At 38.2% G+C, this 15,929-nt stretch overlaps 1 protein-coding gene across 1 annotated transcript; it reads right to left on the bottom strand.

Moving 5' to 3' along the window:
• Window positions 49-15,708, bottom strand: LOC110403769 (threonine--tRNA ligase, cytoplasmic-like). The gene is made up of 19 exons (XM_021407466.1): window positions 15,366-15,708; window positions 14,820-14,894; window positions 13,847-14,037; window positions 13,203-13,326; window positions 11,963-12,084; window positions 11,084-11,201; window positions 10,401-10,465; window positions 9,621-9,699; window positions 8,304-8,450; window positions 6,787-6,885; window positions 6,082-6,248; window positions 5,394-5,556; window positions 4,680-4,817; window positions 4,151-4,228; window positions 3,951-4,051; window positions 2,741-2,845; window positions 1,939-2,011; window positions 1,139-1,253; window positions 49-1,027 (listed from the first exon to the last, which is right to left on the bottom strand). The coding sequence occupies exons 1-19, from the start codon at window positions 15,609-15,611 to the stop codon at window positions 879-881; spliced, it is 2,355 nt and encodes a 784-aa protein (XP_021263141.1). The 5' UTR covers window positions 15,612-15,708; the 3' UTR covers window positions 49-878.

Raw genomic sequence — 15,929 nt, 5'->3', positions numbered from 1 at the left:
CTGCAGCATTAGCTTTAAAAATCATTTATAAGCATAATCAAGTCAGATAAGTAGAACCAATTTGTATTCCAACACATTTACAATATTAAAAAATGAAAATTACATCACCCACACTGTTTTAGCACTCAATATCCCAAGCAACCCCAGCAATAAATTACACGCCCATTTTTTTGAAAGGTGGATTGAGGGGGATTTTTCTTGACTGTTTTTAAAGAACCAAGTCAACAACAAACGCGGGCAGAAATAAAACGCTTCCCACACAGATGGTTGGTTAATTCCACTTCATTCTTGGCAATCACCTTTACAGCAAGCAGTTACCCAAGGCATAGGCTCATTCAGGACCTTGTTACATTGTGATTTCCAACAGATGCCATTTATTTGTCACTTGTGAGCATAAACTCATGAAGGAACAGGCTACTCCCCTACTCCGAGAACACATATTTGACAATTCGGAGTTAGAAAAACATGAAAGCCAACAGCCAAGCTCTGGATTCCAGGCCATGTCAGTTCAGCAGCTGCTATGTGACTGAGGCAGTTCAGCAGCCGCAGCAGCAGCAAGCACATTTCCCAGCCTCCTGCTCCTTCAGCTAGTGCAGCTCTATTTATTTACACAGTAAAACTGACATACTTTAGCAGAAGTGTAGAGCATCTTAAAAAAGGCCTCTGCAACTAGCACAGAGCAGAGTCCTGCAGGACTGTGAACGGGGTCACCCACTGCATTTGTTCTCTCGTGCTATCCTTGGAGTACCAGCATTGCTACCTTTGCTTGGTTTGTACATCCATGCTCTAAAATCTTTCAGATGAGCATTACTGCTGTAGAGAAGGAAAGTATTTCACATGGGCAGTTAGTGTATATAGTTTTTTCCTCAGCAGCAACATCAGAATTCTTCTTCTGCATTTGGAATACGCGAACTCTTAAATTTCTTGAGTTTCTCAATTGCAGAAGATACTGAAATTTCTCCATGAACTTTGTTGTCTCTTGTTCTCACGTTGACAGCATGATTTGTTTTCTCCTTTTCTCCAACCACTGCAAGATGTATCACAAACAATATTAAACTACCTATATTATAAAGTGAGCCTAAACAAAACATGCCCAACATTAGAACTTAAATGAAAAGCAGAAAGACGCTGCAGTTACCTAAGATAAAGTTATATTGAGCCAGTTGTGCATTTCTGATTTTCTTGTTCAACGTGCAGCTCTGATCTAGATCCACATCTGACATAAATCCTGCATCAAAAAACTCACTGCAAACCTAAAAGAAGACGCTATTACAGCATATATTTTACAACAATATTCCTTCCAATAAATAATTGACATATGTAAATAATTTTGCTCTTATGAATAGGTGTATTAATGAAGTCAACAAAATTATTTGAAGAAAACTACACACAAGCTTAAGAGCTTGACAAGACCTTAATGCTTAACAGTTCCTTGTTAGAAGGAATACAAGTTAACATTCATATCAAACATTCGCTGATCCCCTCAGACAGCTACACTGCTGAATGCCAAAATGCCTCAGTCACAGAAAGAAGAAAAGGAAAAAAAACATTTATGTTTGCATAAAAAGGGTGGGAGGTTGATAAAAAGAACTCTGCTCCAATGCAGTGTAGCCAAGGGTATATATGCTGGGAAATGGAAGAAACCAAGTCTACCCCTACTTTAAGCAGATAGTTCTATAATGAAACATTAATTAGTATGTAAGGTTTGTAGCTCAGAACATTTTTCCTGTAATTATTACTGAAGTTTGTGCATGGTAACAAAACCCCAAACATTTAGTTATATTTCCCTTTCTCAGGCTTACACAACTTTTAGAGGGTATGGAAAAAATGGCTTGACCCAAAAATGTCTCCCATATTATTAAAGCATTTACTGTTTGCTCAAGGATGAGTATTTAAGGAGCAACTAAAATTGGTTGCTACATTAGGCTCTACTCTCACCTGCCGTGCGTACTCTTCAGAAGTAGGTCCCACAGGCACAACCATGACCTGCCGTGGAGACAGCCAGAATGGCCTGGCAAACCCAGCAAGAAATAAAGATAAATGAGCATTCTACATTTTCATTCATATCCACAGAACTGCAAGCTAAAAATGCTGTATAACGTTACCTTTACACTTTCCAATTCACATAAAATAGCAAACATTGAATCCAGTAAAACGACGTACGCAGAACTTTGACCTTCTGTTCACTTCCTACCAATTTCAAAAATTTAAAACGAATTTCAATTCTTCACATAATTTTCCGCTTTCATTTATTATATAACCTGATAGTACTAGGTGGGTAGTCTCTGCATTTAAAGGTGAGAATTCACTCTTCCTTAATCCTTCAATCCATTAAAGAAGAAAATATCTTCAGAGCTAACTTCAGATGAAATAGAACAATTGACAAATGAAAAAAGAATAATCACATATCCAGGCTAATTTATGCCTGTGTAAGTAACTACTTTACATAATTAAGCATCTTCCAGTACCAAAACTGGATTTCTAAGGTAAAAAGGAAGAAGTAAAATGCAGCACACACACACAGTTGCAATTCTTATCTCATGAAATCAAATTTGTAACCACGAGCTATTAATAGAAAACACAACTGGAACTGTAAAACTAGATTTCTTTTCATCTCACCTGATGTTGAGAAAACCCTAGGGAAATCACTCTGCATTGGAATGTATTAGACATTAGGGAGGATCTATACTCTCTAGCTGCGTTGTTTAACATTTCTTAGAATGGTATTCGTGCCACGTACCATTTTCCTCCATAGTTTTCTGCTAGAATAGCTATCATTCTCTCCACAGATCCCAAAACAGCTCTGTGAATAATCACTGGCCTCTTTTTATCATCGCCATCCTTACTGAAAAAGAATAGGAAAACTTCAGAACCACACTTCTCCTAGATCACATACACACAATCCTACTAATCCTTCTGATTTTACTTATCACAGGAAAAAACAGTAGTTTACACTAGGCAAAAATTGCCATTTGCTATTAAAAATCTACTTTAAAGTGACCCGTGATTTTAAAGGAATATTCAGTTCCTTTCTCCAGTCGGAGTGACTGCAACATGGACACAAGTTCCTAAGTTTTAGAAGACACGCTCGACCACTTTACTCCAAAACTGACAGCTCAATTTCTGTGTATTTTAATATTTTATGTTCTTTCTCTCTTTTCCACTACAACTTGAATTTATCTCTTTGCACAGGATCTTATCTGCCCTCACTATTCATTTCTTTCTTTAAGTTACACACCTCTGATTATTAAAAAAAGCCAGCTGCTTTTTCTAATCTTATTTTCTACTAAAGAGCTATGATGTCTACTGAACACTATGCAGCAGAACCAAAAATAACCAACATCTCCCTCAAACTTTTTGTATTATATAAAAATAAACATTATAAGAAGAATAACCCAGAAGATGACATAGTTCTAAAATTAACTCACTCAGCTGATAAAATGTCTCTCTTCCTAGTTTGAAGTCTAAGTGACACTTTCCTTAAAAAACTATTTGCATTTGTTTTATGTTATGGTTACCTAATTTTATCTGACAAAAAGAACAACGTATTTTCTATTGCAAACATACTAGCTCCTTGCAGTATGTTTGAATACAAATGCAACTTCCTCAAAGAAGATAAGATGACTAGAATGAAATTAAAAACTGAGCCATATAATCAGCTGTCTACCAGTTTTCTCAAGACAAACAGACACGTCATCAAATTCTCCTGCAAACAATGGCATTTACAATTAAAAGGAGCTACCGTTATACTGAGAAAACACCTTCAAGTTCTGGACTCAGCCCTCCACTCACAAGAGATGTTTTCCTTTAGGGTGCTTAGATGCAAACTAATAATTTGTTAGGTGAGCAACAGAGCATTAATATATATCTCAGTTTATGGAAATTGCAGATAACCAAAGCATTCTATTTGTTCTAGTTAGAAGAGGAAGATAAGTAGTTTAATCACTCACCCAACATAGGTAAGATTAAATCGAATGGGTAGTTGGAAGTCAAGTTGGATAGTAGCACACTGATGATATCTGCCAAGAGCATCTTTGATTTTAATATCAATCTGTGAAGAAAGATTACACAGTAGCCTGATACAGTTTGCCTACATTCTGTCTATACTGTTGTCTGTCCTTAATTTGTATTAAACTACTGATTCACTAACCTTAGGACCATAAAATGCTCCATCTCCTGGATTCAATGTCCACTGTACTCCAAAGTTATCCAAGCTGTTCTGAAGTTGCTAATCATAAAACAGAGAGAGTAATTACAACAACAACAAAACCCCACAACCTTTACAGATATACGAGAGCCCTTCGTCACTGTAAAAGCGCAAGCATTTTTCTCTGAGATACTAAGCAAGCCAGCAGGCTGGATGACTTGTATTGTTAAAACATTTTGTCACTTATGATATACTTTTATTTTAAAGTTGTTCCCTGTAAAAATTTTGTGATTAGTCTGAGGAAAAAAAATAATCGGTTCAAAGGAAGGGACTCTAAAAATCTAAAAGTTCTTGTTCTATTTAGAAAGCTCACATATTACAGGTTTTCAACATGCATTTCTATTCAGGATAACATTTAGCATCTGGTTTACACAATTTCACAAATTTCACTGTTTAACATGAAACAATTTAGCTAAACATCTATTTCTGTAACACTTCACAGATAGTAAAAACATGTTTTGTTGTGAATTACCTTTTCTGCATGATCCCAAATCTCTATTTCTCCTAGATAGTTGTCCGGTCTTGTTGAAAGATGCAATTGGAAGGTAAAGCCAAAGACAGAATAAACTGACTTCAAGAAATCAAGACAGCCCTTAATTTCTTCTTCAATCTTAAATGTAAACAAACGAAATTAGTTGAAAAATAAAACACAACATTTTTACAATTTATTTACATAAAACCCTAACTGGATTTGCTGAATTCTTCATAAACAGTTAAGAGGCCACTATGTAACAACAATCACATATGAAAATTATATGAAAATATTTTTCCTTTCGTAATTTACTTGCCTGATATCTATCTTTCTCAAGGGAAAACACCTATACAAAGATCCTGTTCTATAATTCATAACCAGTAATTTCCCTCAAATATAACTTTATTTTTTATATAAATATTTAACTTCAAAGAATAAGCAAATTACAGCACTGCTATTTGAGAGATTTCTAATAAAATAATTTCAGGAAGCTACTGATGAACATTACTGCAGAAGATTAAGAAACACGAACTATCAGATGATTAAGAAGGAAACGCCAATATCTAACAAAAAATGTTTTTTTGAAAGCAGCATTTTGCTACAAAACACAATAGAAGAAGTTAGAGTGAAAATTCTTATATGAGTTTTACTTTTTTAATGTCAGTTTGTGTTGGAGGGGCAGGATTCTCTTTTTTTGTTGCTTTTTTTTTTTACCTGTTCTATTGTACAGAAGATGTGAGCATCATCTTGTTGGAAGCGCCTTACGCGAGTCAAGCCGGTTAAAGTACCAGAGAGCTCATTTCGGTGAAGAACTCCGAAATCTGCAAGTCTAAGAGGCATTTCCCTCCAGGATCGCGGACGATGGGCAAACATCAAGCTAGAAGAAATATGAAAGAACCTTGCTTTTATCCTTCTTACAGAAGATGTAAGTCAATACATAAACTAGCGATTAATACAGATGGTAAGTTCATTGTTAAGCATTTATTCATTCAGATTGCCCATGTTCTAAAAGGCAGGCAAATGGAGAACGCAAGGCACTCAAAAAGCCTTGCTAGAGATCATCTAGAAAAAAACCACACTGAGAATAACAATCACAACTTTCGATATGCCGTATCTGATGCCTCAGTCTAACCAACATTACTTGTATTTGCTTCTGGTACAGACTAATATTGACACAGGCAAGTCTAGCTCACTATGTCTAGACTTACTGAAAAGATCCTCCTACAAGAGTTTTGTTTGGTCTGCTTTGGGATGCTGCCAGGGAGCTCTCTAGACATCCTAGCTGCTTAGTAGCCTACTGCACACACAGATGATAACATGTATTGACACCCCATTTATTTCTCCTCAGCCTCACAAGGGATAAAAATAATGAAGTAAGAACGTTTCAGTTGAGAGTACAAACCAATGTCCTGGACAGTTCATCGGTTTAAGCGCAAAAGTTTCCTTCTCTATTTCAAAAGAGAACATATTTTCACTATAGTGCTGCCAATGCCCAGAAGTTTCCCAGAGTTTACTGTTGAAGACGTTCGGAGATACAACTTCAGTAAAATTACGCCTGTGATACTCCTCCTGTAAAACAAATTAAACATGAACAAGATAATGCAGCTTTCTACAAGCAATATTCTGATTTTCTTTTCACAGAATCACAGAATTGCTCAGGTAGGAGAAGACCTTCAAGATCATCAAGCCCAACTGCAACCTAATCATACTACCCTAACTCTAACAACCCACCGCTAAATCATGTCCCTGAGCACCACATCCAAACGGTTTTTAAACACTTTCAGGGATGGTGACTCAACCACCTCCCTGGGGAGCCTGTTCCAGTGCTTTCTTTTTCTTTTTTTTTTTTTTTTTTTTTAATGTTTTCTTACTATGGCAGCTTACTGGGCAAGTAAACTGTGCATGTAGGATTTACATAACTGTAAAACGTATGTCAGTTAAGAATGCTTTCATCTGTCCTATTTTGAAAAAGGTTAGATCTGTATCATCTTGGTGAAAATGGCATATGTTTGCCTACATAGACCCATCTCTCTCTGAGAATAGCTCAGTGCTACGAATAACATACCACTTAAGATCAGTAGAAAGTATTAAGCAAGTCTATACTCACTCGTATGAAATCTGTGAGTGTATTATAAAGAAAGGCACCTCTGGGGAGAAAAAAGCAGCTTCCAGGACTCAAATCATGAAAGAAGAAGAGTTCTTGCTCCTATGTAAATTTAAAACAGAATTCTGTAACATCATTTCAGATATATCTCCAGTAGGTACCTGCAGAAAACGACTACTTCGCACATCGAGACTTCACAAAAATGAAAGAATACAGTAACAAGATGATTTCTAGAAGTTAACAATTTCTCAGCACCAGAAGTTAATTTATCTGCAGTTCTTACTCTTAGAAGTCTGTAATAACACTGGTAGCCCAACTGATTCAGTGGCTATCTAAATAGATATTTCCTCAAAATCTTGAAGCCGTAAGTAATCTTACCACTAGTAACCAAAGCAATTATGCATATACCCATCACATCTGAGGGGTGAAGGCTGAAGTTTATGACCTTGTCATTCTTCATCAGAATTATCTCAAATACAAACTCAGAAGTGTGGCTCCAGTCCATCTTTGGAGAACCTTAGCCACTTACATTTATTAGATGCTAGACACATAGATAATATATAAATTTTTTGATGGTAGATAATTTGGTTTTGAAAATGCAAATAGGCAATCATCAAGTGCTGTACATATGTTCTAGTCTTAGTGGGCTAACTGAAACAAACGTGAGCATTTCAGCAAAGATCATTCCTCCACACCTGTCCTTTGTCAGTTTCCTGTAAGTGTCTCATTGGCTTTCCTTCTTCTGAGTCACCCCCAGTTGTTCACTACTGCTTCTGAGAGCAGCCCATATTCGTGTTTTGGTACCTACCAACAAGTAACGAGAGGTTTGAGCTGGCATCCTGCAGACTACTGATGCTAACCTTCATTTAACACTTCAGTGTTTCAAATGTATGCCTCACTGCCTTCAGCTGTATTGCCCATTGTGTCTTTAAACAACCACAAGGCAATTTATCTTCTTTCAGATACTCTCCTTCTAACTACACTTATTCTACCAAGAGACATCAAACGTAACTGCAAATATGTGACTTCTTTGTGGAATCTCTGCATACCAATAAGACCAATGTTCTGTCACAATCCTTGTCAAACCAATGTCTTCCAAGTTAAACTCAATGTAATACTAAAATTTTTCGTTTAAATCTAGTAGAGGTATGTGTTGCTTCCTCACTCACGCCTATAAGAAGTATGACCAAAACATTATTCATATTCTCTCTTCTATGAAAAATTTAGTGTTTTATGTAGGATCTCAAAATATCCTACATCAATAATGTTAAGACATACCTCCCCAAGAACAGGGACTACCTCCTAACTTCTTCCCAACATTAGTTCAGTATTCGTAAGCAACTAATGAGCCAAATCTGCATGAATTAAATTTTGAAATATAAAAGTACATTGTAAGATAAATTCATAGAACAGGTTCCCACTCAAATTACCCTGAAAAGAAGAAAGGAAAAAAAAAAAAAGGATGAGAATGAATTCTATTACAGTAGCATAAAAGAGAAGCAGACCATAACAGAGCACACCTTTCCAATTTTCCTATGATCCCGGTTTCTGGCTTCTTCCTGGAATTTTTCCCATTCCTTCAGCATTTTGTTATCAGGGAAGGATATTCCATAGATTCTCTGCAGAGTTTCCATGTCAGCTTTTCCTTCCCAGTACGTAGAGGAATTCTGATGCACAAAACCCATAACTGAGGATAAGTATTGTTATACTCTCACCAAGAGGAAGAATAGATGTTAATGCATTTGAATGTTATGGCTTTTAATTTGGTAAAAGAATTACATGCAGTCATCCAGCATTTATTTATATTACAGATATTTGCACCGCCATTTAGTCAGCATACCTAATGCAGAAGGTATAAACAAGAGTCACTAGTCAAGTCATATTTACTTCATTTAGATTCCATATTAGCTCACATTGTATCTTATAAAAAACCAACAGTATTTAAGTTAAAAACAATGTGAAAAAGAAACATGAAAGACGAAAGTAACTCTTGCTCAGATAAATCCTAGCTTTTTGACAAGTCAAACACTTAATCCTTGTAACTAAAAAGTCCCATAGATTTCAGTCAGGAAGCCAGCAGAAGCAAGTATAATGAATGTTCCAATGGGGTCAGTCTAACAACATCACCAGAATTAGCATCTGCAAGTAAGTTAAACTACATCATTCTTGTCAGCAATGCTATTTTTAAAAAGCAACACTTACAGACCTGCCAGTGCCCATTTACCTCCTACACCTGAAAGATCCCACCTTACAAGGTCATAATGCTATTTTCTGACCCAATTTGCATCTTGGATGTTCATTTACCATAGAATGGAAGGAACATGCATAATGCATGGACAGAATGGCACAAAGATGTGACAGCTAGTACAGAGCCAGACTACAACATCTGCACTACACAGTGCAATGCTGCTGAAGATACCAGCTCAACAATAAAGCAGTACTGTCACATTAGCTTAGCCACATTAACTTCTCTACTGTGCATGGGACAGCTAGTTCCACACCACTACCCCGAGTGTATTTGCTCTGCTTGTCATTACAGTCCAAGCATGAATTTAACTGCACTAACACTCTGATTAAAAAAAAAAAAGATGCTGTCAGTTTTCACTGATGACTGCTGTGATGTCAACAACGAGTAAGCCCTGGAAATGGATGAAGGAGGAAAGTCAGTAGTTCTACTTGTCTGATGAGGAAGGGGAAATAAATAAGGGACTATTTTTAGAGTAAGCAAAGAAAAAAATACAAAGGACCTTGTCACTTCAGGAAAAATAGATAAAGAAATAAATCAACTGACCAGCTTATTGCAGTTAAGTTTTAAAATGCAGTTTATTTAAACTTACCTTAAATATTTTAAGGGCCTTAATTTTTCCAGTGTGTCTCACGTGTGGGCCCCTGCAGAGATCGATCAGCGGACCACATCTATATACCAGAAGAAAGTGTTTATTTCAAAACAGTCCAGCGTCTTAAAATATAGTTACTAATGATACACAAGGTATCGCTTTACATGCTCAAATAATTAATAAGTATCTACATATGTAATACACAGCAAATTCCATGCATCTTAAATGTAACTGGTGTCTTGTACTTGAATATTCCCTTGGTCCAACACTCATCACATGTGATGCATTATCAAAACCACTGTATCACACACAGCAATTCATATATTTCCATATGTAAATTCATTTAAAATTGCTCAGGAAATTTCAAACTATACACACCAAACAGAAAAAATGTTTTTCACATTTTCTTACTAATAAGTTTTACTCCTTGCATCTGCATGAACAGGATCCTCATCACACACTGAGCTACAGGTTAGTTTTATCCATTATCTAGACTTTCAACTGCATTAGTGGTAATTTATTTTAATCTTTCTATCAAAGAGGCAAAGACTGTAAAGATTTGCCATTTGTCCATCACTGGAGATCTGATCTGTCCTAACAGAGAAAGGAAATATCTAGTTTTACATAAATCAGTAATATTAATTGAAAATCTAATCTAAAACTTTATTATACAAGTATTCAGAAATAAAAAAGAGAAAAAGATTATTATCCTCTCAAATAAAATGAAATAAACTTAACAGTATAAATGTTCTGTAATACCTTTTGATTTAATTTGTTTACCTGTAAACTGTGGTAGTTGGTGTGTTCACCTTCTCATTAAGGATACGACACTTAAATTTGTTATACTGTGTGAGGAAACACGAGAAGCCAGGAACACCGTTACAACAGCTACTAGCATTCTATTCCAAAAGTACGTATTCATAAGGCAAGTGCATCAGTAAAAGACTACCACAACTAGCAAGTTAGCTGTTCACATGTGCGTATGTAAACATTCAACAGCCTTCCAGAAGTGTTACAAAACAAGAGGGGAAAGAGACAAAGTATCTTCATTTTCATGACTAAGTGTTAAACATGGCGACTACCACCTGAAAACATCAAAGGACTTCTGAAAGGCAATTACATCACAGTACAGGGAGGCTGTTAACATTCACCATATCAAATGGAGGTCTAGGGAATAAAGTCTTTTTTGATTCACCTCTGCAAGTTAACCAGGATGAACGTATGCCTTTTATGCACCAATAATCTCACTGAGCTTACGGTGCTTTTGTGCAACAAGAAATTGTTTTATTATTGCTTGAAAAAACTCCTGAACACCTGTAAAGGACAGGGAGAAGAGAAACAGAATCCTACAGATTTTTTATTATTATTACTCGATAGGTACAATTCTGATGTTATAAGTAGTATTTTATATAAGTTACATTATAAAACATCGTACCAGAATCACAGGTACTCCAAAGATTTACCTTAAACATGTCTAACAGGATCTCCTTCTTGACTTCCAGCCTTTCAAAAGGCTGCTTTTCTTTTATGATGTTTTTACAGAGGTTCTCTAGTGCTGGGAATTCAGTACTAGATACGCCTCTAAAGAAACACACAAGGACAAAAGAAACTCAAGTCAATTATCTTGATATTCACATTCTTTAAGTAATCATGTTACAGTGGTTTAATTTGAAATCCACGGGACATGTGATTTGTCACAATATTGTCTTAGTTTCTTGGTATCAGCTGTTATTTTCATACACAAAGCTCTGAAACACAAATGGTACCACTCCAAACAATCCCATTCCAATCACACAGGTAACAGTCTTTGATTTAACTGTCTGGAAGACCATTATCTCCAAGTATATGTGGCTAAACTCCACTGCAAGAGCTAGCTTAACAGCTGATGCAGACTCAGTATTCTCCCTGACTACAGGGAGATAAACAGGGAAAAACAACCAGAACTGTAAAGCTGTGCACAAATTAGACAAGTAGTAAACACCTAAATGAGTTACATCCGTATGCATCTTTTCTACATGTGATTCTGTAAGGAAACTTCCTCCAATGTGTCCCAGGAATTTCAGGAAGTTTTACCAAAGCGCTCTACATTTTTTTCCACAAAGCATTCAGCAATCCCAAGTCCTGAGCAGCAGCAGCTGTCTGAACACTGCCATTGAATTTAAGAATTTAGACAAGCATACATTCTCTCTATGCATCTCTACTAAAAGATGGCCAACTTGTCAGATATTTAGGCAATATTAGAGATACATGATTTTACTTTTAACATACAGAAACATTATGGAGTAAAATACTCTAGTATTGCATTGCAATAACGAGTGTTAAAGTCCTTACTGAATACTTACCTGTCCTCCATGTACATGTCATAGTAAAATCCATTCTCAATTGGTGGTCCATAGCACAAGCAGCCCCCGTAATATCCTTCCATGGCCTCTCCAAGAATATGAGCGCTTGAATGCCAGTAAACCTGCAAATTAAGTCAGATGAGCAAGTCATAGAATCACTGAAATTATATAATTAAAATAAAAAACCAAAACAAACATATGGCTTCAGAATCATTGCTTTTTAAATTCTGTGAGATTTATACCAATTTTCTGCTGTCATTTTTAACCATGCTAAATATTTACTAGGTGATTTTTGATGTGATAATTGCTTCTTTGACAATACAATGGCAGCCATTGCATGAAAGCCTCATCTTATTTTAGTCTGAAATACAATTATACCTCTGCACAACTCAGTCACTGTAATAAACATACTCTGTTCATTTATAAGCAAGTCAGTTTCCAGTCAGTTTAAAGTCTATGCAGCTTTAACCACATGTAAAGCAATACAGCCATTTAAGTTGCTCTTGTTCACATGTGGTACATTTATTGATAATACTGTAAACCACATTATGTTTAACATCAGAAGGTAGGAGTCAGCAACTCCACAGATAAATACTCACCTATGTTTTAAGTCCCTACTAATTCAGGCCACTTAATAGCCCAAAAGGCTTGCGAAATGCCTTGTACAAACTTAATCATGTGAGTTTGACAAAATGAAGTCTAAGTCCAATGCATAAACACAGGCTAGAATCTGAATCCCACAAAAAAATATCAGGCATGTCACTAACTATATTCATAGTTTAATCGACCAAGATGTGCTTGCTTATGTCTCTAACAAGCACTGTCAATACACAGATGTGTACATTTCATTCCATTTATGACTCAAATTTGATGTTGCACAATTTCTAGAAAATTCTAAGACAACCACACTGTTGCTTTCAGTGTCTGATCTCCAAACACATCCTTCGAACACACCATAAATCTTAAGCAAACTACTTCAAGTTAGTACACGAATCAAGACATTACATACAAAATGCGAGTCACATTTGAGAAATAACCTCTTTATGTACAAAAGAACAGTAAGATTTACTTCATCTACAAATTAGTTATGTAATATCTAATCACCTTTGTCAAATCATGAGAAAAATTACTTGAACAGTTTTTTTGCATTTTACTTAAAGTTCAAGTTTAAAAAGCATAATGCTGCAATCAATTTAATGTCATCAATTCTTTTAATCAAGTGAAAAACAGATTTACTTACAGCTTGAGCTTCTTCATCATCAAACGTAAGCAGTTCCAGAGTACAATCTCCCTCCAGCGGACGATCCAGGTCCCACAGTTCCCCATTCACTTTGGCTATGACTGCATTTGAAGCCAACCCTTGACTAGAGAACACAAAGAAGAGACCAAAATATTTAGGTTCAAATTTGAAAAAGTGGTTAGTACTCAATGATCCCATTCACCTCTTATAGCACCTTTAGTCTTTATGTTTTGGGTGGCTTTTTTCAAGCACTTTCCTACTTTCAAAACAGAGATCACTGAGGACTTCAAGGTTCATTCAACTTTCAGTACTAGGGATCTGCTCATAATAAGTTTCTACAATTAGCCAGTAACTCACAAATCTTTACATGTCTCTTAGTTCTTGGCAGCCTGACTAATTGTTGCATTTTTTAATTGGAAGCTAGCATTATGATCCCGGCATACAGCCTCATAACAGCAATGCACAACCCTGCTACTCTTTTGGCATTCAGTTGAGGCCTCAACAATGCCTTTCCAAGTGAAGCAACTTAAGATCTTGTCACCATCCACCAACTACGACATGAATTTAATGCAACAAGGTAAGAGGCAAATAACAGTAACTGATTTATCACCCCAGAAGTATAATTCCTTCAATCTGCAAGTTACCTGATTCCTACAGCTAGCTGATATGGTGTGGTTTTCCAAGACTCCCCATCAGCTGTCTTTCCATCTCTCAGAGTAATTTTAATAGGTTTTCTCTCGTTGGCAGCTCTGTAAGCTAGCAAAGCATCATGTTCTTTCTTCAGTGTTTCATAAAGCTTCAGTCTGTCTTCTATGAAGCTTGGCTCACGCTGTAACTGTAACAAGGAAATGAAATCATACACACTTGCCAAAAATTATTTGTGAGAGAAATGGAAGGAAGAGGTTTAGAGCGCTGATACATCCCCTAGAGGTTCCAACTGAGACCAGATTTCAATATATTAGAATTTACATTGACATGTAGTAAAGCATTTGTGAATAATAGTCCAGTCCGAATTGCTGACTATTTTGTAGTTGCTTTCTAATATTCCAACGCACCCTCATCCATCTGGATCTAAATGGCTTTATGTGTCCGACCTCAGAGAGCAGCCCATACTTCTGCCCCAGTTTGCATTTGGCTGACATCCCAGAGAAGTTTGGATCATTCCAACAAGAGCTCAGTTCTGCCGGACTTTTCAAAGAATCAGATTCAAGTAACTCAAGAGAGTTTAGGGGAAGTTTCCTTTAGTTTAGCAGAAAACAAATTATGATTATCAAACAACAGCTACTACTGCCAACATCCTCCTTCACAGTGCACGCTATTTAGCTATTCATGAAACACCACTCTCTCCAGGAACCACAGTATCCTGACCCTTATTTCCCAAAAGCCTATATACTATTGTCATATAGAAAGTGGAGCGCTGTGAACATGCAAGAACACTATACACAAGTTGAAAGTCTCAGATAATCCATTTTGTCAATATCTACATTACAGGAAGCCTTCTTCCCAAATCGGAGATTTCAGAATACAGCAAGGTACTTCAGACTTCAGCATCATTCCTGCACCGAACCAAACAATACCACTCCTCCTTTAATGACATGGTGTTAAATATCCACTTACTTCACTCTTGTGTCCACTGGCGACTTCCTTTTCCTTTTGTTCCACCACAACAGCAGACCTTACTGCAGAGACTTCCTGAAAATAACAACAAGGTGAAGTATACCACTATGCTTTTGAGGTTTTCGCAAGCAATCACCGAACCAACCAAAGCAGACCAGCCTGGTCTCAGGCTAAGAACACAGTCAGTCCCCTCAGAGACATTCCTTTATACACACACAAGTCACATAAAGCGAGAACTAGGCCACAGCATCTGATGGCCAGCAAACACTGCAAGACTGCTGACCAAACAGTTTTCCCAATATCATTTTCTCAACATTATTTCAACGACCACCACCAGCAAGATCCTGAGACGTTTACACGGCCCAGTCAGCAACAAAAACAGGCTTCAGTAGTGTGATGAGTGCTCGCGCCCCGGGGAACAGCACGGCTCTGTGCCCACGACCGCGGCCGTGACCCGGGCCGGGTGTCCCCTTCCAGGCCGCCCCCCACGGCCGCCCCGCCCCGGGAGCCCCTACCCCGGCAGAGGCCCGGTTCGCCGAGCACTACCTCGCTGTCGGCTCGGGGCTCCGCCGGCGCCGTCCGGGCCAGCTCGGCCGCCAGGCTGCGGCGCAGGTGCAGGAGGCGGTAGCGCAGCTTCTCGTTCTCGGCCCTCAGCCTCTGCAGCTCGGGGCTGCAGCCCTCGACGCAGCGCGGCGCCTCCCGCTCCTTCAGGCGGCCGACCTCCGCCGCCAGCCAGCGCAGCTCCTGCTCCTGCCGCGACAAACGCCGCGCCACCGCCTCGGCCGCCGCCATCTTCTCCCGGCGGGCAGCCCGCCCGCTGCCTCCGCCCTCTACGCCGGGACGCGGCCCCGCTCCGCCCGCACGGCCACGGAGCCTCCCACGGAGCAGCTGAGGCTTCCGGGCTGCCCGACGGGCCCGACTCCCCCCTCCCCCCACGGCGTGTGTGAGGGGCGGTGCGCGGCTCTGCTGCGGCCGCCTGATGGGAGCGCTGCTCTGGTCGCGCTGTACCTTGTACTGCCTGAGCACTGCTGTTTGCTGGGGTGGTGATGATTGGGCAGTCGGATCTGAACAGCATCTTTAAACAAATTGCAAAACTTTTGCACTAAGGTA

This window comes from Numida meleagris, chromosome 9 (assembly GCF_002078875.1).
Source record: "Numida meleagris isolate 19003 breed g44 Domestic line chromosome 9, NumMel1.0, whole genome shotgun sequence".
In the NCBI taxonomy this organism is placed as follows: Eukaryota; Metazoa; Chordata; class Aves; order Galliformes; family Numididae; genus Numida; species Numida meleagris.
This window is presented reverse-complemented; position numbering and strand designations above follow the sequence as displayed.